The sequence below is a fragment of the Ranitomeya variabilis genome, chromosome 2 (assembly GCF_051348905.1).
Source record: "Ranitomeya variabilis isolate aRanVar5 chromosome 2, aRanVar5.hap1, whole genome shotgun sequence".
In the NCBI taxonomy this organism is placed as follows: Eukaryota; Metazoa; Chordata; class Amphibia; order Anura; family Dendrobatidae; genus Ranitomeya; species Ranitomeya variabilis.
Genome location: NC_135233.1, coordinates 1000691580 through 1000714204, shown reverse-complemented (window position 1 = coordinate 1000714204; position 22625 = coordinate 1000691580). Strand labels below are relative to the sequence as shown.

General features: G+C 47.4%; 1 protein-coding gene and 1 long non-coding RNA gene across 6 annotated transcripts; one reads left to right on the top strand and one right to left on the bottom strand.

The window, feature by feature from the left end:
- The first annotated feature begins 6556 nt into the window (after window positions 1-6556).
- MFF (mitochondrial fission factor) lies at window positions 6557-20972 on the top strand. 5 transcript variants are annotated; one of them, XM_077291166.1, is made up of 8 exons: window positions 6744-6888; window positions 10441-10658; window positions 10775-10947; window positions 12009-12097; window positions 14653-14811; window positions 14973-15035; window positions 17124-17208; window positions 18652-20972. In XM_077291166.1, exons 2-8 carry the CDS (start codon window positions 10442-10444, stop codon window positions 18781-18783), a joined length of 918 nt encoding a protein of 305 aa, XP_077147281.1. In that variant the 5' UTR covers window positions 6744-6888; window position 10441; the 3' UTR covers window positions 18784-20972. The 5 variants fall into 5 exon arrangements, with proteins under 5 accessions (XP_077147285.1, XP_077147284.1, XP_077147281.1 ...); XM_077291167.1 differs by having other exon boundaries at window positions 6821-6892; XM_077291169.1 differs by lacking the exon at window positions 14653-14811 and having other exon boundaries at window positions 6724-6888.
- LOC143808468 (uncharacterized) lies at window positions 19456-22478 on the bottom strand. Its single transcript, XR_013221961.1, has 2 exons — window positions 22345-22478; window positions 19456-19647 (listed from the first exon to the last, which is right to left on the bottom strand). It is a non-coding gene; the product is annotated as an uncharacterized LOC143808468 (long non-coding RNA).
- Window positions 22479-22625: the final 147 nt, after the last annotated feature.

Genomic DNA, 22625 nt, shown 5'->3' with positions numbered 1-22625 from the left:
GGACCACAGAGTGAAGACCCGATTTAGAGGGTTATTCTGAGCTTGTGTGTTCTCTTTTACTTTTGTTTTGCTTGAGGTACAATTCTGGTCAGTAGCAGAACTTGTGCTGAACTTTGTATAGGAACACGTGCAAGTATCAGTGTGTTTGTTATATTTACATATAAAAAGAACGGTGTCTTTGATCAAGCAGATGGCTCAGGAACAGTGAGAGCAGTGGTTAGGACAGCTGCCCTTGAAGTGATGGCTGGGGTTTGTGACTTTGCCTGACTAATAACATCTCAGTCAAGTGCCGACAGGGAGGTGGGAGGTGAGCAGCTAGCTGCTCTACAGAAATTAATGGGCTAGAGTGGTGTCTGGGATCTCATGAGTTAACTCATGTCTTGGAATGTAGGTACTGGGCATATTTGACCTGGCTTGGGTGGCCGATCTTCTTGGCAACAGGCTGTACATTATGGAAGATAAAAGATCTCTTAGCAGGAGAATGACATCACATAGAAAAAGTAAGTCAATCGAAAACTTGCATATTTTATTGTTGTCTAATTAAGTGTACTAATTTCATGAAATTACCCCTTTAAATCTTTGGAAGGGGGAGGGATGAGTAGAGTGAGAGAGGAAGAAAGGCATTGCGGCAGCTTCTGGTGCTGGATTTACAGCTACACTGCACAGTACAGGTCTATAATGTCCTCTATGCTGCCGCTGTTTTTGAACATGTGCTACCAAGAGACAGTAGATCAGAGAACTCTGATGTCTGTGTGCGGTGTGTATAAAAGACATCATAGCAGCCTGCATCCATTAGTTTAGAGACACCTGAAATTTATAGAGTCTGCAGAGCAGAAAATTTGTGATACTCGAACGTAAAATCTCTCTTCTGAGAGAACTGGATTGATTATGTAAAATATAATTGGATCACACTCTGGTTAGAGTTTGATCCGAATAGCATAGCGTGATCCGATTCTCTGGATGACAGATTCTTGCCACAGGTGAGGAGAAGATGGAGAACAAATTTTCTCCATCTTCTGCATTCTGTTAGTCAGTGGAAATTGGACTGCACTCAGGTGACATCCAAGTGCAGTCTGATGATTTTTCACTCACCAATACACTTGAATGGGTGCTCGTAATCCCATTTTCAGAGCCACTCAGTATGCGGAAAAAAAGGTATGAGAAAAAAACCTGTGATCAGCACGGCCCCAAAGAATAACATTGATCTGAGTGCTATCTGATAAAACATTGCATAGCACTCGTCCGATGTAAACGCTCATGTGAGCGAGCCCTATGATGACAACTAGCAAATACATTAAACAGATTTTTATTATGGACTTTTTAGTTGATCTGTATAAAAACTATATAAAAATTACAGTGATCAGCCAAAATTTATCGAGTGAACGCATCTTATATGCAGCCAAAAAAAAAATGCTGCCGACAAAAACTTCTTTCTGTATAGGAAGGGGGTGCTGACGGCAATATCTAAACTGTACGGGGAAAGAACAATTGTCCACATGAGAACACAGGGAGAAATGTATCAATCACCTGGAGCAATGGAAGAGAAGCCGGCCAAGGATGGCACCGGACTACTCAGGTCTCTGCCTTTAGTCCCCTTCCGGATCTTCAAACTATGTTTTCTCTGAAACACTGCAGCATTTCAGAGAAAGACATAGCTGGCTGCAGTGTTTGGGAAGGATCACTGTTAGGCCATGCAAGATTTCCTGACATGTGATGTACGTGCTCGTCTCTACCGATGCTCGTCCCTAAAAGTGCTGTCGCTACAGGTGCTCGTCCCTAAAAGTGCTGTCGCTACAGGTGCTCGTCCCTAAAAGTGCTGTCGCTACACGTGCTCGTCCCTAAAAGTGCTGTCGCTACAGGTGCTGGGGTCCTGTGAGGCTCTGGCCCTGCTCCATACACTGTGGATTCCCTTCTTTTTCCCGTTTTGTGAATAAAACAAAACATATCTGGCATCACAGCATCTGTAAAAGTCTGAACGTTAAAAATCTAACGAGGCTGAAGTTGGTTTCTTATTCGTTCAGTTTCTTATTCAGAGCTGAAGTTGGTTTCTTATTCGGCAATTTTTTTTCTTTTCTGTTTTTATAGGTTTAACAACAAAAAAAAGCATCACAATACTAACATACGATGCAGCGAGGTGCCTGATGTGAATACGCTTAAAAACAGCTACAAAAATTATAAAACTGGTACAAAAATGGGCATCAAAGTGGGCACCGATGGGCATTAATCAAAGGGATAAATGACTTTGGGTCACTGATCTCACACTGCAGACATATAGAACAGGACGCCTCACATCAAAACCAGGTGTTTCCAGCTTGGCCCAAATGGGTTCTGGGGATCAGAACTGGCATCAAAGTGGGCAGTCGATTTTGGCCATTTGAATAAGTAACTGGTGTTTTTAAGGGGTTAAATGACTTTGGGCCACTGATCTCACACTATGAATACACAGACAGTGATGTCCTGCCACAAACCCAGGTCCCTCCAGCCTGGCCCAAATGGGTTCTGGGCATCAGAATTGGCATCAAAGTGGGAAAAAAAACAGCCGATTTTCACATATTTGAATAAGTAACTGAATGTTTTTAAGGGGTTAAATTACTTTGGGCCACTGATATCACACTGCAGACATATAGAACAGGGAGCCCCACATCAAAACCAGGTCTCTTCAGCCTGGCCCAATTGGCTTCTGGGCATCAGAACTGGCATCAAAGTGGGCAGTCGATTTTTACACATTTGAATAAGTAACTGATGTTGTTAAGGGGTTAAATGCCCACTTTGATGCCAGGTCTGATGCCCAGAACCCATTTGGAGAGACCTGGTTTTGATGTGGGGTCCCTGCTCTAAATGTCTGCACTGTGAAATCAGTGGCTGAAAGTCATTTAACTCTGTGATTAACGCCCTTCGGTGCCCACTTTGAGCCCAATTTTGTGCCAGTTTTATAATTTTTGTAGCTGTTTTTAAGTGTATTCACATCAGGGCACCTCGCTGCATTGTATGTTATTATTGTGATGCTTTTGTTTTTCGTTAAACCTAAAAAATCAGAAAAGAAAAAATTTCTGAATAAGAAACTGACAAATAAGAAACCAACTTCAGCCTCGTAAAAACGAACATTATTTATCCCGGTAACTGGGGTATAGAAAAGAATAAATGGGGGAAATAATCATACAGTCCTGAAATAATACTAATACTAATAAGAACCACAACAATAAACGAGCCCCTCACAGCTCCACCGACAGGAGCAGAAAGAATTATTGGGCTCAAGATAAAGGAACAAGAACAGATTTCGTGCTACGGTCATTTTTTTTTATTCTCTAAAATCAGGGAAATGTTCAAAGAAATCTAAATTCGGTTTTACTGTCCATAAAAAAGAAGAGAGTCGCTGTGAAGCGGGGTCTCACCCCAATATCTGCACCCTGCACCCCAATATCTGCACTCCTCACCCCAATATCTGCACCCCAATATCTGCACCCCTGCACCCTATATCTGCACCCCCGCATCCCATATCTGCACCCCAATATCTGCACCCCGCACCCTATATCTGCACCCCTGCACCCTATATCTGCACCCCCGCATCCCATATCTGCACCCCAATATCTGCACCCCGCACCCTATATCTGCACCCCTGCACCCTATATCTGCACCCCCGCATCCCATATCTGCACCCCAATATCTGCACCCGCACCCTATATCTGCACCCCCGCATCCCACATCTGCACCCCCCACCCCAATATCTGCACCCCGCACCTTGTATCTGCACCCCCGCACCCCAATATCTGCACCCCCGCACCCTATATCTGCACCCCGCACCCTATATCTGCACCCCCGCACCCTATATCTGCACCCCCGCACCCTATATCTGCACCCCCGCACCCTATATCTGCACCCCCGCACCCTATATCTGCACCCCCGCACCCTATATCTGCACCCCCGCACCCTATATCTGCACTCCTGCACCCCATATCTGCACCCCACACCCTATATCGGCACCCCCGCACCCTATATCTGCGCCCCTGCACCCTATATCTGCACCCCCGCACCCTATATCTGCACCCCCGCACCCTGTATCTGCACCCCGCACCCTGTATCTGCACCCCCGCACCCTATATCTGCACCCCGCACGCACCCTATATCTGCACCCCGCACCCTATATCTGCACCCCCGCACCCTGTATCTGCACCCCCGCACCCTGTATCTGCACCCCGCACGCACCCTATATCTGCACCCCGCACCCTATATCTGCACCCCCGCACCCTGTATCTGCACCCCGCACCCTGTATCTGCACCCCGCACCCTGTATCTGCACCCCGCACCCTATATCTGCACCCCGCACCCTGTATCTGCACCCCGCACCCTGTATCTGCACCCCCGCACCCTATATCTGCACCCCGCACGCACCCTATATCTGCACCCCGCACCCTATATCTGCACCCCCGCACCCTGTATCTGCACCCCGCACCCTGTATCTGCACCCCCGCACCCTATATCTGCACCCCCGCACCCTGTATCTGCACCCCGCACCCTGTATCTGCACCCCGCACCCTATATCTGCACCCCGCACCTTCTATCTGCACCCCGCACCCTATATCTGCACCCCCGCACCCTGTATCTGCACCCCCGCACCCTATATCTGCACCCCGCACGCACCCTATATCTGCACCCCGCACCCTATATCTGCACCCCCGCACCCTGTATCTGCACCCCGCACCCTGTATCTGCACCCCGCACCCTATATCTGCACCCCGCACCCTGTATCTGCACCCCGCACCCTGTATCTGCACCCCCGCACCCTATATCTGCACCCCGCACGCACCCTATATCTGCACCCCGCACCCTATATCTGCACCCCCGCACCCTGTATCTGCACCCCGCACCCTGTATCTGCACCCCCGCACCCTATATCTGCACCCCCGCACCCTGTATCTGCACCCCGCACCCTGTATCTGCACCCCGCACCCTATATCTGCACCCCGCACCTTCTATCTGCACCCCCGCACCCTATATCTGCACCCCCGCACCCTGTATCTGCACCCCCGCACCCTATATCTGCACCCCGCACGCACCCTATATCTGCACCCCGCACCCTATATCTGCACCCCCGCACCCTGTATCTGCACCCCGCACCCTGTATCTGCACCCCCGCACCCTATATCTGCACCCCCGCACCCTGTATCTGCACCCCGCACCCTATATCTGCACCCCGCACCTTCTATCTGCACCCCCGCACCCTGTATCTGCACCCCCGCACCCTATATCTGCACCCCGCACGCACCCTATATCTGCACCCCGCACCCTATATCTGCACCCCCGCACCCTGTATCTGCACCCCGCACCCTGTATCTGCACCCCCGCACCCTATATCTGCACCCCCGCACCCTGTATCTGCACCCTGTATCTGCACCCCGCACCCTATATCTGCACCCCGCACCTTCTATCTGCACCCCCGCACCCTGTATCTGCACCCCCGCACCCTATATCTGCACCCCGCACGCACCCTATATCTGCACCCCGCACCCTATATCTGCACCCCCGCACCCTGTATCTGCACCCCCGCACCCTGTATCTGCACCCCGCACCCTGTATCTGCACCCCGCACCCTATATCTGCACCCCGCACCCTATATCTGCACCCCCGCACCCTATATCTGCACCCCCGCACCCTGTATCTGCACCCCGCACCCTGTATCTGCACCCCCGCACCCTATATCTGCACCCCCGCACCCTGTATCTGCACCCCGCACCCTATATCTGCACCCCGCACCCTATATCTGCACCCCGCACCCTATATCTGCACCCCGCACCCTATATCTGCACCCCCGCACCCTATATCTGCACCCCCGCACCCTATATCGGCACCCCCGCACCCTATATCTGCACCCCCGCACCCTGTATCTGCACCCCGCACCCTATATCTGCACCCCGCACCCTATATCTGCACCCCCGCACCCTGTATCTGCACCCCGCACCCTGTATCTGCACCCCCGCACCCTATATCTGCACCCCGCACGCACCCTATATCTGCACCCCGCACCCTATATCTGCACCCCCGCACCCTGTATCTGCACCCCGCACCCTGTATCTGCACCCCCGCACCCTATATCTGCACCCCCGCACCCTATATCTGCACCCCCGCACCCTGTATCTGCACCCCGCACCCTGTATCTGCACCCCGCACCCTATATCTGCACCCCGCACCTTCTATCTGCACCCCGCACCCTATATCTGCACCCCGCACCTTCTATCTGCACCCCGCACCCTATATCTGCACCCCGCACCTTCTATCTGCACCCCAATATCTGCACCCCGCACCTTCTATCTGCACCCCAATATCTGCACCCCGCACCTTCTATCTGCACCCCAATATCTGCACCCCGCACCCTATATCTGCACCCCGCACCTTCTATCTGCACCCCAGAATATTACAAAGAGGTTTGCACAAGTCACCGTGACCTCTAGAAATAGAGGCGCCGCGGGCTGAGTCTCAGCAACCAATGAGCACTCATGTTTCGCTTTTTAAATGGCAATATCCAAATAGAAGGTGCGCGGTGATTGGTTACCATTGACTTGAGGTTCTTACCGCACATGAAGGCGCACAAAATGGCCCAAACGGTCCTACATCGCCATCTAGTGGCCACTCACTGCTGTTAGCACTTGGTAACGGTCTCCCCAGCGCGTTTTTTTTACCATCTTTTTCTACAATCAATAACTTTATTGACTGCGTACAGTACAGAGCCGCGGTGCAGTGAGCTGACGTTCTGTCATGACATCACTCACTCGTCCTCCTCTCCTTGTTTTCTCTTTCCGCCGCCGTCACGTGACTAAGGGCTGCTCATTTCCGGGATACGGCGGCTGAGAAGGGTCATCTCCTGGAGGCAGCGCTGCTGTAGGGCGAGTTCCAGTGAGTACGTTGTGTTGTATGTGTGCCCGCGGGTAGGTGCCGGCTGGGGCTGCTGGGACAGGACATTGTCAGACGCTGACAGAAGGACATGTCTACAATGATGGGGCAGCCCGGGCCATGGCGGCTGAGGAGGCAGAGTCTGCTCTGTGCGCTGTTCCTGGTCCCATTGAATCCTCCATACAATTGTGTCACCTGTCACTGTCATAAACCTTCCTCCATCCCTACTGATCTGTCACAGCAGGAAATGGTGCAGTCCACCGCCTCCTTGGAGTAACTGTAGTCTCTGCCCTCGCACCCCAGGTCCCTCGCACCCCAGGTCCCTCGCACCCCAGGTCCCTCGCACCCCAGGTCCCTCGCACCCCAGGTCCCTCGCACCCCAGGTCCCTCGCACCCCAGGTCCCTCGCACCCCAGGTCCCTCGCACCGCACGTCCCTCACACCCCAGGTCCCTAGCGCCGCACGTCCCTCACACCCCAGGCCCCTAGCGCCGCACGTCCCTCACACCCCAGGCCCCTCGCACCGCACGTCCCTCACACCCCAGGTCCCTCACACCGCACGTCCCTCGCACCCCAGGTCCCTCACACCGCACGTCCCTCGCACCCCTAGCATCGCACGTCCCTCACACCCCAGGCCCCTAGCGCCGCACATCCCTCACACCCCAGGCCCCTAGCGCCGCACGTCCCTCACACCCCAGGCCCCTAGCGCCGCACGTCCCTCGCACCCCAGGTCCCTCGCACCCCAGGTCCCTCGCACCCCAGGTCCCTCGCACCCCAGGTCCCTCGCACCCCAGGTCCCTCGCACCGCACGTCCCTCACACCGCACGTCCCTCGCACCCCTAGCATCGCACGTCCCTCACACCCCAGGCCCCTAGCGCCGCACGTCCCTCACACCCCAGGCCCCTAGCGCCGCACGTCCCTCGCACCCCAGGTCCCTCGCACCCCAGGTCCCTCGCACCCCAGGTCCCTCGCACCCCACATCCCAGCCCGGCCACCTCCAAACCATACATATTTCCAGAATCCACATTTTTCTCAGCCCCAAATCTACAATATTTGTGCACCATCTGCCACCTCGATTACTGCAGCACCCTTATGTCACCTCCCATTGAATACTTTTACTCCTCTCCATTCAGTCTTTAAAGGGATAGTCCAGTCTTCTGATAAGTCTGCAGTCACACACTGCACACAGATGTGAGCGTTCTCGGGACTGCTGTCGCTCAGTAGCACGTGTTCAGCAGCAGCATGGAGGACATTATACAGCTGTACAGAGCAGTGTAGCTGTGAATCCATCACTACAGGCAGCAACAAGGCCTTTTTTTCCTCCTCCATCCAAAGGTTTAAAGAGCTAAATTCATGTTATGAAATTAGATTGATTCACCGCTCCCCTCGTTACTTCTCTGCCAATCTTTTCACTTGCCTCCAATGGCCAGCAAATCTAGACTGAATCGCTAACGATGACATAGAAGGCCGACCGTAACCTGTCTCCTCTGTACATCTCCAAACTAATCCCCCGATACACACACACACCCATACACACAGGCAAACACAGATACTCTTCGGTCCTCACAAGATTACCTCTTCTTCACCCTTTCATGTGTTCTCCTCACACCGTCGTCTCCAAGACTTCCCCCAAGACTTCCCCCAAGCATCTCCCATCCTTAGAGTTCAGTGCCTCAATGAGTCCGATTGTCTCCCACGTTTAAAACCTTCAGACGTAACCTGAAAACTCATCTCTATAGCAAAGTGTACTGCCTGCAATTCCCCCGCTGCCACCTCATCAGGGCTGAGGAGTCAGGATCAGTGTCCACTCTGGTGGAGTTGGTATAAAATGTACCCACTCCTAAAATATGTAATACATTGGGTACAGTAGTACAATACAGGATGTGCTGGACATTTATTTCATAAGAATTTGGGAAAGTTATGAAATGTCCTATAAATGTCTGTTCTGTTCCTAATCTAAGGATCTGGGCTTTTAGTTGAGATGAATCTGTGCTGCACTTTATGTACATGATCAGCAGTGACCAGTGCTGGGGAGTCGGAGTCCGGGATATAGGAGTCGTCGTCAGTCGGAAGTTTGGCTTACTGACTCCACAGTCCTGCGCTTCACTACCAACAGACCTGCCGCGACCCCCCAACCTACTGCCTCATTACCCTAGTTTACCGGATAACATTTACATTACCATGAGCACGGGGTCACCGGTTACTGATGACTAGTGATGAGCGAATATACTCGTTGCTCGGGTTTTCCCGATTACGCTCGGGTGGTCTCTGAGCATTTGTGACTGCTCGGGGATTAAGTTTTCATCACCTCAGCAGCATGATTTGCAGCTACTAGACAGCTTGAACACGTGGGGATTCCCTAGCAACCAGGCAACCCCCACATGTACTCAGGCTGGCTAGTAGTTGTAAATCATTCAGCTGCGGCGCTGAAAACTAAATCTCCGAGCACTAACAAATACTCGGAGGACCCCCCGAGCGTAATCGGGAAAACCCGAGCAACGAGTATATTCGCTCATCACTACTGATGACCCTTACTTTTATGATCTCACTACAGGTACCAAATGTGACCATTTATTTTTACTTCAGGAGTCTTTAATTTTTGGAAAACGTCTTGTTTTTACATCCCACCTAACACCTTGAACACTCACAGGCCTCATTCAGACATCCCTGTTCTGTACCTTTTTTTTTTCACTGATACAAGTACCTATTATAATCTATGGTGCTATTCACATGTCTGTGTTTCTTCACAGACTGTGTAACCGTGCAAAACTCAGACACGTAGATTTGTGTTCTGATATCACTGATGACCATGGCCGATACAAGATTATGGGTCTGTGAAAAACACGTACAGCACGCAGATGGCTTCAGTGTACATGTGCTGTCCGCATTCACCATTGTAAAGTATAGGAGAAGCTTTGTATTGTGTTTATCTATACATGAAAAACACTGAGGGTAAAAATGGACACACGGACCAAACACTGATGACTCACTGATCCAAAACACTGATGACTCACTGATCCAAAACACTGATGGCTCTAGCACTATTTTTTCACATATTCGTTTAAGCACGGACCTGTGAAATAGGCTTTAGACTGCGACCTTCAGACTAGTGGCGATTGTAGGGACCCAAACTTATGTATGCCTGTCTGTCCTGAGGCCATGAATGTCAGACATGTGAAACCAGCCTTACTCATCGATTGCCCTTCCTCCTTTATGCACCTACACAGATAACTGTGTCACTTAAGGCACTCATGCACATTAAAGTTGGACTGGCCCACCAGTGGATGTGTATGGGCCTCCTGACTCTATAACCAACCAGTGATGTCAGGAGGCATCAGGATTGAGCAGCCTGGATACTTTTTTCTTCTCCTTGGGGATAATCCGCTGCTAGAGCTGTCCCCTTACAGAACACGTGCATTCTCCGCTGAGCCAAGTGTGCATGTCTATAGGTTGATCAGGTGAAGAGCAGAGCTGTCAGTCAGGTGACACTCAGCCAGAAGCTGTCCCATGTGCTTTTGGCTGTAAAATAAATTTCTACCATCACATCTACTTTTCAGGATGAACGGTGCAGGATTCTCCCCTCCGGCAGCTGAGATGGCGGAGATCAGTCGTATGCAGTATGACTTAGATTATACAGAGGGCATCAGCCAGAGAATGAGGGTCCCGGAGAAGCTGAAAGTCGCTCCAAGCAACTCAGAAGCTGCTCCTAAACCCCCCCTTGACATTCCCATGCCTGGCGCCATTATGCAGGTTCCGGAGAGAATTGTGGTGGCAGGTGAGTGGATTTTCTGCAACATCTCTGCACTTTTTTGGAGTGCCTAAAAGTGTTTTGGGATGTTTTTGTTTAGGGTCTTCTTAAATTCTCTTATTTTTTTCCTTAATATTTTAAAGGTCACAATGAGGAAGCCACTTTCTCAAGGCCTGCAGATCTGGACCTCATTCAGACGACCCCTTTCGAGCCTTTAGCACTGAAGACTCCGCCTCGGGTACTGACGCTCAGTGAGAGGCCACTAGACTTCCTGGATCTGGAAAGGCCCACACCAGTCACTCCCCAGAATGATGAGGCAAGTCCTAACATGAGTGGCAGTCAGCTGCTAGGTGTTGGGTCCAAAATTCAGGTCGACAACAGTGGGCATCGCTTAGGAAAAGGAGTGGTGGCGGTGCTGAGGTAGACTCTGTATGGAATTTTTATGCCCCCCCCTGGTTTTTTTTCCCTACATATTCTGTAATAAACACATCTTGTACTAGGCTTATAAAACTTCAGTTCAAGTGTCATCAAAGACGTGTGTGCTATTCACCAATAGACACTTAGATTAGTCGTTCATCTTTCATATTATTTGCTTACACGTAGAGATGAGCACACGAGTTTGCCGAGAGTGCTCAGGTATGCACTTTGTATCACGGGTGCTCGAGTGAGATGTTTGCGTTCACATCTGCTGGACAGGCACAAAACAGACGGAGATTGCCTGACAAACACGGGTAATCCCTGCATGTTTTATGGCTGACAGCTGCGAAACATGCGTCAGGGATGCGAACATCTCACTCGAGCACCCGCGCTACTCTGTGCAGACCCGAGCACCCTAGGCAAACATGAGTAACAAGCACTTGCGCTCATCACTACTTGCAAGCTTTTTCATAGCGAGCACGATGTTCTCTCCTGACCAGCTTCAGTTCCACTGCGCTTCCGATGCTGCGGGGACGAGCTGCTTCCCATCACACATTTCAGGCCAACATTGCCATAATGCTGCTGACCTGAACCGTCAATCAACCCATTGCGTCTGCAATCAGGAATCTAAAAAAAATGAAAATGGCACCAACCCTTTAAGTTTAATATAGTGCTGCCTATTTGCAGTTTGGGTGTCAGAAATAACTGGGAACCTAAAGAATAAACTGAGGCACCTAAGAGAATGAAAACGACTAGCACCTGCATCGCACAAGGGTGTCATGTGTATAACTGTATTGTGGGATGATGACAGCTCCTATGGTGTGTACATCTGAGCTGCAGACACGGGAGGGTTGGCAGGCTCTCTGACTACAGGACAGGTCTTCTACGTAAAATACAAGAACACTGCATGTTGTTTTATCACATCCTTAATCCATGAACACATGTGAATTCTTTGCTTAGGTGCGCAGTATGGGACGACAGAAGAGGGAGCGCTCGATTAGTGAGACCACACTACGGCACAATGGGCAGCTCGTCAGAAATGACTCCATGTAAGTACGACTTTACAGTCTGCCTCATTGCAGGAGTGAAAATGATTCCAGGATCAAACAGATGTAAATTATCATGTTGCTATAAAGAGTTTTCTATCTTTTTTTTTTCTCCAAAACATTTGTAGTTAATTTCAGCTGTATTATTTTTTTTTTTCGATGAATAGCGCCACTCCTGTTCATGGCCTGTTCCCGGTATTGCAGCTTAGCCCAGTTACACTTGGATATGATCCGTGCTGTTTCTGGAGGGGAATAAATCGGACCATTATATAGTCGTATATCACATATTGGCAAAGCTTCATGTTCTACTTGGTCGAGTATAAAAACAATTTATAGGCTTTTGTTTTTCTAGACCCGCTGGCAGCCTTTGTGGGGACAGATTGATTTGTTGCTTTCCATCTAACACACACACTACATTTTAGATAACGTAAATTCTGTCTCCGGCTTATCATTTAATAACATCTACACAGGGAACACTCTGCAAAACTTCCTCTCCACAGCGGGAATACAGAACTGGACACTTGTGGTTAGTTAGTCAAAAATGTGATCTCCAGGAGCCGGGCGAGCGAGTTAGTTCTTCTAAATCATATGGGCATTTAAATGGATATTGCATATGCTTATATTAAGTTAATAGTAAACAAGGATGGCTTAATTTTTTGATGACCATTAATAATGACATGCTTTCTCTAAAAAACAGAGTTTAATTCTAATTAAAAAAAAAAAAAAAGACTTACATTTCACATGTCCATTCACGGGCTCATTCAGACGTCCATTTTTATCCGTGTTTTTACAGATGGAATTCGCACTTATGATAATCTACCGGCTGCTCACATATTTGATAGATATTTCTGTGTCTTTATATGATTTTTTAAAATATATTTTTGTCACAAAATTGCAGAGGTGTCCTATTTTAATCTGATCATTGGATCAAAATCACCAATATAAGTATGGGTCAGTGAAAAAAACCACAGCACTTGGATGGCATCTGTGTGGTGTAGGTTTTTTTTCTTTTAATGATGCGTGAAGGTGCTCGTATGAGGTATTATCTGAGCATGCTCGGGTGCTAACCCGGTGTCTTTAGCATGCTCCAAAAATATGTTCGAGTCCCCGCGGCTGCAGGTCTCTTGCTCTTAGGCAGCCACAACACATGCAGGGATTACCTAACAAACAGGCCATCCCAACACGTGTTGTATCTGTTGAACAGCTGCGAGACCAGCGGCCGCGAGGACTAGAACATATTTTTTGAAGACACTCAGTTAGCACCCAAGCATGCTCAGATAACGCTTCATCCCAGCACGTTCACTCATCGTTTTTTTTTCCATTGACTGATGGAAGGTTGAAATTTTTGGCCCAGAATACTAATCTAAAAATAAGTCAGCATTGAGCTGGAGTAAGATGAAGAAAAGTTTCTAACTTCTAGTCAGACGTGTTAAATCCATCCCTCAGTGTGCGCCACTGTGATAAATCTGGCACATCTTCAGCCTGCCTGGCCAATGCTGGCACTGCCTCCCCCAATTTTTCTCTGTAGGACCCTCTTTTGCATAGTTCACATTGTTGTTGTTTTGGTGCTCCAATTCATGACTCCGTAATGTTTTACTTTGGGCTTGTCTGACTTAAAGGGGTTTCCACTATTAGGACAACCCATTCTTAAATACTGCATTTCCCCTATACTCGCCTCCCTTACCGGTGCCATTTCAGCGATGTGTGCGCCCCCTGAGGCTCGCATTGACTGCAGGGTTCATGTGCCCTAACAATGAGGGGCTGCTATCGAGGGCCTGTGCTCTCACTGCCTTTGGCCGAACCTTGGACGTCCGGGGAGGTCCTTAGCAGCCGCTCATTGCTTGTCATGGAGACTCTGCAGCGCTGGAAGGCATTGGTGCAGGAGGGGAGTATGAGGCGCTTTTACTTTACAAGGGGGAATATAATATTCAAAAAGGGGGTTGTCCAAATAGTGGCCACTCCTTGAAAGTGGTAGTAGTAAGACTGTGTTCGTTTCAGAATAGATCCTAATGTTTTTAAAATAAAGAACTAAAAATAAATAAATAAAAGTCTCCTATCGTTTTGTGTCTATAGCTCCTAGGGTTGTAGTCTGTTATCATGGAGACACATAGGAGTTCTAGGCTCAAAACCATAATAGATTTTTTTTTTTTTTAACAAAAATTGCATAACGTTTCCATTTTAGATGAAATGGAATGATATAACAAACTGCTTGTGTCCATGGCCTTTCTGTAGTGACTATTGATGCCTGAGGGTGGGCTGTTCACCCTCTGCCCTTGTCTTGTGTTTGCCATCTGTAAGTGTCTATCTGCCCGTCTTCTCATATCTCTGATTTATTTTCTCAGACGTTTGTGGATTTTTGCTGTGTTCCTCCTCATTTTCCCTTTCTCTCTTCTGAGTAGATCCCTGTCTGGAGTGTAGACCTCCTCCTCATCTCTCGCTTTGCCTCTTCCATTGCTGTGCTCTCCCTAATGTCCATATCAGCAGTCGTATGTATCCGCCTTTCACACGCGCACACGGTCTGACTTCTGTGTTTCTCTTTGCTGCTCTCCTCCGGTCAGCCCGACTCCACCTGCCCCCACAGGCCGCCCGAACCCTGCTCCCTTGCTCCCCGCAGATGGAGCAGATCTTTTCTCTGCCCGTGGCATTCTGTCGCTCATCCAGACCTCCACCCGCAGGGCTTATCAGCAGGTCCTCGATGTGCTGGATGAAAACCGCAGGTGAATGTCTCCCCTGTTCCCTGTCCAACTCCTGCAATGCATCCAGATAATTCTCCTCCGTTGTGCACATTTGTGGCTTCAATCCTTCTATTTATTGAGTGATTCCTGTCCTTCTTGTCTTCACGTCCCCTTCTGTCCTTGTTTCCTTCCTGATTCTCCAGGCCAGTCTTGCGTGGAGGGTCTTCAGCCTCTGCTCCTGCTCCTCCTCATCATGATAATGCAAGGTAATCAGTACAATTTGCCGGTGCGCTGCTTATCCATCACGGTTTATCGCAATGGGAGCTGCAAATTCTGCTTGTTCAGGGCTGGGTCAGTGGCATGTTTGTTTGACTGGAGCAACTTTTATTGGACTTTTTCATGAGGAACATAGATATTGTGACACCATTTGCAAGGGTGTTGGAGCCTGCACTTGTGTGAGCGCAGTATGGGGAATCAGTAAAGGGTCAGCTGTTATTGGGTATGATGGCAATGTGCACCGCCAAAGTAGGTGTGCCGTGGGAGGTCCGCACCGCGGGGCTGCTATGCGGGAGGTCCGCACCGCGGGGCTGCTATGCGGGAGGTCCGCACCGCGGGGCTGCTATGCGGGAGGTGGGAGGTCAAAGCAATAAACCTTACCGTATGTTAAAAAATGTAATGTCAATAAGGGCCGAGCAGGACGTGGGCCCAGCTATGGACACCCAGCAATGGGGGAGGCTATATCTTTACCTGCACTGAGTGCAATGACATAAAGCAAAAATAATAGAGTATAAGTTGGTACACATTCAACGTGTAGGAGCATGTTCACACCGGCCATTAAATAAAACCTAAGATAGAAACAAAATGAACATATCCCATCTGTAAGTAAATAAGTAAAAGCAATAGTGCATATAAATTACTTAGGAAACACTGTTTTTTATTTAAAAAAAAAAAAAAAAAAGCGTACAAGCTCCTACGCTTTGCATATATACCAACTTATACTCCACTTCACTTCTTTCGGCTTTGTTAAAAAAAAGTATTTAAAGTCAACAAAAGGTCATAATCCTCATCAAACTATGGTTCCTGTGGCATATCAAATACATTGCAAAAAATGCATACCGTTGTACTATAGCCATGGTGAATATCCCAAGCAGATAAACTATCCATCTGACCCAGTCCTTAATGTCCAGCGACCCTGTAATTCACTGGTATGATCTGATTATTTATTTTAATGCAAAAGCTTTGAATTCGGATTATAATCCTCCATAAACCTGCTGCTTTAATTTGGCTGGAATTAATTTTTTTCCCCTCATTTCTGCATGTGACATCGTTCTTTCTGATTACTTGCTTCTGTGAATTTTGCTACCAAACATCACGTCGCACCTCCAATATAGAGTATAAAATTGTGGAAAAACAATCTCTCCAAACATCAGTGTAGTCCGTAGATAGATACAGTTAGGAAGCAAAACGGGTATCATACAGCTACACAGAGGCCCTTCTCACATGGCGGTTAGTCAGATGGCTATAACACGGATGATGATCACATCTCAATGCTCTGACTGGCTGGCGGCTCTCCCAACCTGAGTGTGACAGCTACATAGAAATACATGGTGTCGCACTCTGTTCAGGAGAGCTGCCAGCCAGTGCGAGTGTTGATATGCGATCGTCATCTGTATTATACAGCCGTGTGACTGCACCCTATAAGAACTTGTGACCTACACGTTATAGAGGTGTCTGTCACCCATGGGCGATAATGATGCATAACACGTGTCAGGAGTTCTTCATAAGGAATGCCAATATAGGGGATCGGTGCCACCGTTGGGCACTGGTCACACACAGGTATATCATACATAGGTTAGCTGCACATTATACATTTTTATTTACAGGATTTGAAGGATGAAAAAGTGTAGTCCACTAACACACAAAGGTGTTTGTTTGTTTTTTTTCTTTTTTTGGGGGTATTTGTAAGATAAAGGTAAAAAGGATGCTCTTTTGGCCTCTTGACTAGTAGAGCCCTATAACTATGTGCTCAAAATGAAAAGGTGACGTGAACAGCCCCAAATGTGTAGTAATGTCACCCCAAAATAATGAGGTCTTTGCATTCACAGTAGTTTATGCATTGTATTGTAGGATGATAGGGAGCTTGGTACCCCAGGAGCTGGTGAGTTGCAGCTCGCGCCATAAGCCTGAGAATAAAAGAATTCAAGCAGAATGTAGGATTCTGAGATGGAAAGGGACGTGAATAGGCACTTGCAGCGATTCACTAGTTATGGCACGAAGCCGCGATCACAGGTGCTGCTTTTGCGCCCGCTTTGCCCCTTTATTCGGTAACACTTGTATACATTGCTCTTCTGTAGGTACGCAGTTTCATCGCTGGATGCCACCATGGAGGGGACACCAGATGACCTGTCACTAGTGGATGCAGCGTCACTTAGAAGACAGGTCAGTTATTGTGACGTATGGATCTATTTGTTTCTTGACTCTTCTCAAGTGGAGAGATTCTACAATAAAATCTGAGTGGGAGACACAGAGGGGACTAGGGAAGAAGGAATACGGAGCAGTTTCATCATTTTGATGTCATTTAGGTTTCCGTTTCACCCTTGTAGTAAGACGGGAAGAAGTTACTTTACTAAGACATGTCCTGGTTTTCAGAGCTGGTTTTGCTCTTGTTTAGTGAGTTTATTACCTGTCCCCATGCTCTGTCCTTCTGCGTCTGCTCGTACCTCTGCTCACGCTGCTTGGATTCAGAGTACGGAATTGGGGCCTATGGCTATAAAATGTCCTTTTTAAAAAAAAATAAAATAAAATTATAAGCCATTATTCCCAACAGAGTAGTTAGCCATCCATGCTGTATATCACAGGGCAGAGCAGGGTAGTTGCAAACTTTACCGGGTGAGGGTAAAGCAATTTCGGTGTATATTTAGACCATTGTAAAGCTCAGGGATAACTTCCATTTATTCCATATATAACAGTGCTTTCACCAGGTTTTAGCTGCCTTATTTTAGAGCAAATTAAGGCTACTTTCACACTTCTGTTATTTATATTCGTCACAATGTGTCGTTTTGGCAAAAAAACGCATCCTGCAAATTTCCCAATTGGCTGTAAAAAAGAAACAAAGTGTTCTTTACTTACCCTGCCTAGGGCCAGCGCTGTGCCATTCATTGCTGCTTCCCCAGTCTGTTACTTGCCTACAGCGGTGATTTTATGTCGACAGTGCTGCAGCCAATCACAATCATCTCGTCTACATTGGCAAAGTTGCTCAACTCTGTGATTGGCTGCAGCGCTGTCGAAATTTCGCCACTGCACAATACAATAAAGACTGTGTGGCAGAGGCAGAGATCAGCGTTGGATCTGGGGAAGGTAAGTAAAACACTGAATTAAAAAAAAAAAAAAAAACATTAACTATGTGCTAGGGCAGAAGTTTACTGAAAGTATACAAGCTCTTTAAATAGGGACAGAGAGCCTGATTCCTGTGTTAGTTACAGGGCTTCTTGCTGTCATTTTGATAAATCATTGCTCAACCACTGGAGCTATTTCGCTCAATGATGAGTTCCTGCTTTGCAGTCTTCCCTATTCATGAGCAATGGCTACCCCCACAACCCACCATTGATGAGCAGCTTTCTGCCTATGCACAGTGTTAGCAGTGATGCAGGGTTTCTTGTGAGAACAAGAAGGAAAAAAGTATCAAAATGAAAGCAAAAGGCTCAGTAATTGATATACCGCTAGAATCGGGGCCCCTGTTTTATAGTACCCTCAGAATGGGAAGCATAAACCTGGTGTGAAGGATGATGTGTAAGTCCGCCAATTACTGATTGAATGAACTGGGCAATTAATGGGCTACTGTCAAATCAATACGATGTTACCAGGTTATCTCTAAATTCACAGATAATCAAGCTGAACAGACGCCTTCTCCTCCTGGAAGAGGAGAACAAGGAGAGGGTCAAGAGGGAAATGGTCATGTACTCCATCACTGTGGCCTTCTGGCTCCTCAACAGCTGGTTCTGGTTCAGACGTTAAGACCTTGCCACTTTTACTGCAAGAGATTGCACCGAGATCATACAGAGACCCACCGAACCTCACAACTACACAGACAGCAGTGGGAGAGACCAGCGCACAGCACAAATCATCAGCCCAACATGGGAAGCCTCCATCCCTTCCCTCCAGCTGTGCCGCAGAGACTGGGCTCGTGTAAAAATTATTTTTTCCCATCATCCGTATTATGCTGGGGTGAAGTCTGTGTCGTCTCTCAAAGCCTTCTTTATACATACAGCATGCAAGTATCATTCCTGACATATACGACTCGTGGACTTCTATAGGGTTCTGTTCTAAGCTGTGGGACAGGGATGAGATGGTTAGGAGATATCACTATAGCACAGAGGGGGTCATGTGAAACCAAAAAAATGAAAAGGCAATCGCAAAGAATCTCCACCATAAAGGAAAGTGGCTCATAGCCCAATCGAGCCACAGTCCGGTTTATAGATCTGTCCTAGTTTATCGGTATTTTGGGGTTCCCCAGAAGGGCAGAGTCATTATTAATGCCTGTACCTCATGCCATTGTGTGCATTGTTGTAGTGATTGAAAGGATCGTCTATGTGTATTTTGGGATTTGCCGAGGACATGAAAACAAATGTAGCTAGATCTAGGCCAGATTTACATGAAAAGGTTTTTTTTTTTTATTATATGCATCGGTTTTTTTTTTACTTTTTTTTTTTTATTTTTTACAAAGTGCAGGTGTAAAGAAAGCATGTACATTTGTCTTCATTTTTGGTTACATTTAATTTGGTTACCTTAAACTGCCCCTTGCTGGTATAGCTCGTCACTAGAGGATTTGTCGATTAGCCATCTCTCCTTTTTGAAAGCGTTGACAGGGACTATTCAGATCTAAGAAAATATGGAAGTTCACATTGACAAGATTGAAGATCAGAGTTTGGAAGCTCTTCTATAAAATGAAAAAGGTCATTATTAAAAAAAAAAAAAAATGCAGGAATAGCTAACATTGTTTTTTTTCTTCAAATAATGTAAGCTAGTACTGCTGGTGTTGCATGAGACATGATGACTGAGGCAATTGATTGACTGCAGTGGTCACGTGCCAGTATGACACTAAGGTAAAGTGAGGACCTATTCCACTACAAAGGCTTGCCTCTCCCTCTCCTATTGTATTTTCTTAATATATATCCACTGAAAACCTGCACATCAACCAATGACTTTGCCTTCTTTGCATGTGCTAAATAGGAATTCTTAACATTTTCTTAAAAGAAATCCTTAATTGTGGCTATAATGATCTCGCACAATGTTGGGTAGTACTAAATGTATTATTTATTTCTTATACATTTAAGGGGGTTATCTAAGATTTAAAAGATAATATATTTAGAGCATGTAAAAATATAATAAAGAGCAGTCAGACGACCTTATAAATTGGACCAAGATAGGAACGCAGTCCCCGGACTGGCTGGTGGCTTTCCGTGCCCAGGCTGGGCAGCTTCATGTATGTCTCAGACCGGTTTATTTGACCGTCTGACTGCTCCCTTAAAAATACAATTTCCTCTCCTGTTAAATCCCCTTTGTTTCCAGCTCTCCTGCTCCAGTCCCTGATTGTTTCCCCGTAGCAGTGGTGTCACGTACACCCCTATGATGGCCACAAGCCACTCCTACTAGCTGCAGTGGTCTCACCGGGTACACTGTTGGACGGCACGCTATCACTGCAGTAAAGTAGAGCGATCTCCGGAGCACGGGTGCTCAGATTTAACAGGTGAGTAATTCGTCCTTTCTTATTTTATCACATTCCTTGCTCTTACACATTTCTTTTAAATCCTGATCAAACCCATTCAATCTTGTCATGGATACAGGAGACGGTATGGGGTGAGACAAGCGGGACATAGGGACACAAAGAAAAACTTAAATTAACCAGTTTATATTTTAATATGTATTTTGTAGAACTTGCGTGATCTGATCTTAGTGTATGTAGAATGTGTGTTAAATCTTGACTCAAAAGTTGAAAATTGGATATAAAAAGGATCCTCTGTAAATGGAAAGTCAGGGTGGGGGAGCACTGGGGTTTTGAAGGTTTTTGTGTCGGGAATTATTTTATAGCTTTTTCTTGTTTTGTGTGGTTTGCCTCTTTTATTATGTTTTTATGTCCTGCTTGTCACTTCTACAATAACTATGATGTAACTGTACAGAAGAAAAATAAAGTTATAACAGAAACAGTTTTCTTTGTCATTGCTGAGAGGCAGATAAACATTGCTTTATTTTTGGGAACATGTATTTATTGACCGCCACCTCTCTGAAAGCCGAGGAGGCACAATACGATCACTTCTCTGGATTACGGAGGTCATCACCCCATCGTATCTGATTCTTGGCTTTCGTTCAGTGAAGCATATGAAAAATTGTCCAGATTATCATACAGAAAAAAAGGAAATAAATGTAGGTGACAATATGGATGAAAGTGAGCCATGTGTCAGTATTGTTTACATCCATATGAAAATTGTATAGCATCTGTTTTTAGACATCAGCAATATATAAAATTTACAAATACAGTGCTAATTGCAATATTTTTTACAAAATTATTTTCCTTCACATGGACGTGGGTGTAAAAAAACAAACAAACAAAAAAACCCTCTGTCATCTGAACAGCCCCTGAATTTCTCCCTTGGCTGCAGTTTTGTTTTTTTAATTATGTATTAAACAGGCTGTACTCGTGTTTCCTGGATCCCCTGGAAAACCTACTGTTCCCAGTTTCTGGCTTTGTCTGTGGTGCTGATGTCGATGGCCCAGCCGCCAATCCATGAGCTCAGGGACTCTGGACGGTGCGTTCTGTCTACGTGGGACCACCCTAGAAGAGCCGCGGAGGTCACTGGTGGCCGCGCTGTGAGGGGGACATCAGTGCCGCAGCCAACGCTCCGGGAATAGTGGCAGAGACTCGGAGGTAGATCCGGGAGGGGAGTACCCTGCGGTTTGTCTTTTTTACAGTAAACTGCAACTAGCAGAGAAATTGAATTGATTTTTGACAACAAGGTTTCGTACACATTAACCCATTACCTACTCGTGTAAATGCACTACTAGCGCCAATGTGATCCCGCTCGCCTCTTTCCATTTCACTTCTCGCACAAAGAAACTGGGCTTGCAAGTTCCCACAACTCAGTGGTGAGTAAGGCCAGAGACAAAGCTCCTCCATCTAGGAACGCAGCGGGTGTCACTGGATCCTGAGCAGCGGAGTGTGGGGACTGTCCACATCATTTATTGGGACCCTGTCAGCACAAGATGACTGCTCAGTCCAAGCACAGGCGCCCGCTGCACCAGGGAGGGGCCAATTATATATATATATACACACACACACACACACACACACACACACACACACACACACACACACACACACACACACACCCCTCTGCTTGTTTCCATGACAGCATCTGTGATTGACAGCTCTGGCCTCATAGCCCTAGAGATAGAGGGAAACTAGTGAGCGGGAAGGTGTATAACTGATCGGCCCCGCCAGGAAGCACCGGGAGCCCCATCACTGGGGCAATGTCATAGTTTCCATGTTTTTTCTTTTGCTGCACGCTCCTTTATTCCTACCTTATACCTGCAATCTTTCTTCACATAATAAGTGCACCCTGCCAGACATGGAGAGGTGATGGATTACATGTAACACTCCGTGAGATGACCGGAGGCTACACACCGTATACCTCTGTGGGGGAATAATCAGGGTGACGTGTCTCCCACCAGTGACAGCGGCAAAAAAACTGCGCGGAACTGTAGTACTCGGCACCATGTTCTCAGGGGAAGTGTGTAACCGTTGCACCGCGCACCCTTCCTGAACATCGCAAGGTCCCGTGTGCAGGAGCGCGGTCAGTAGG

What these genes read in the sequence shown, in the direction of transcription:
- MFF (XM_077291166.1), top strand. Translation starts at nt 10,442, where the DNA reads ATGAACGGTGCAGGATTCTCCCCTCCGGCAGCTGAGATGGCGGAGATC. An exon ending in GTGCTGGATGAAAACCGCAG is followed by an intron (nt 14,812 to 14,972) that starts GTGAATGTCTCC and finishes CTGATTCTCCAG; the next exon opens with GCCAGTCTTGCGTGGAGGGT. An exon ending in CAGCGTCACTTAGAAGACAG is followed by an intron (nt 17,209 to 18,651) that starts GTCAGTTATTGT and finishes CTAAATTCACAG; the next exon opens with ATAATCAAGCTGAACAGACG.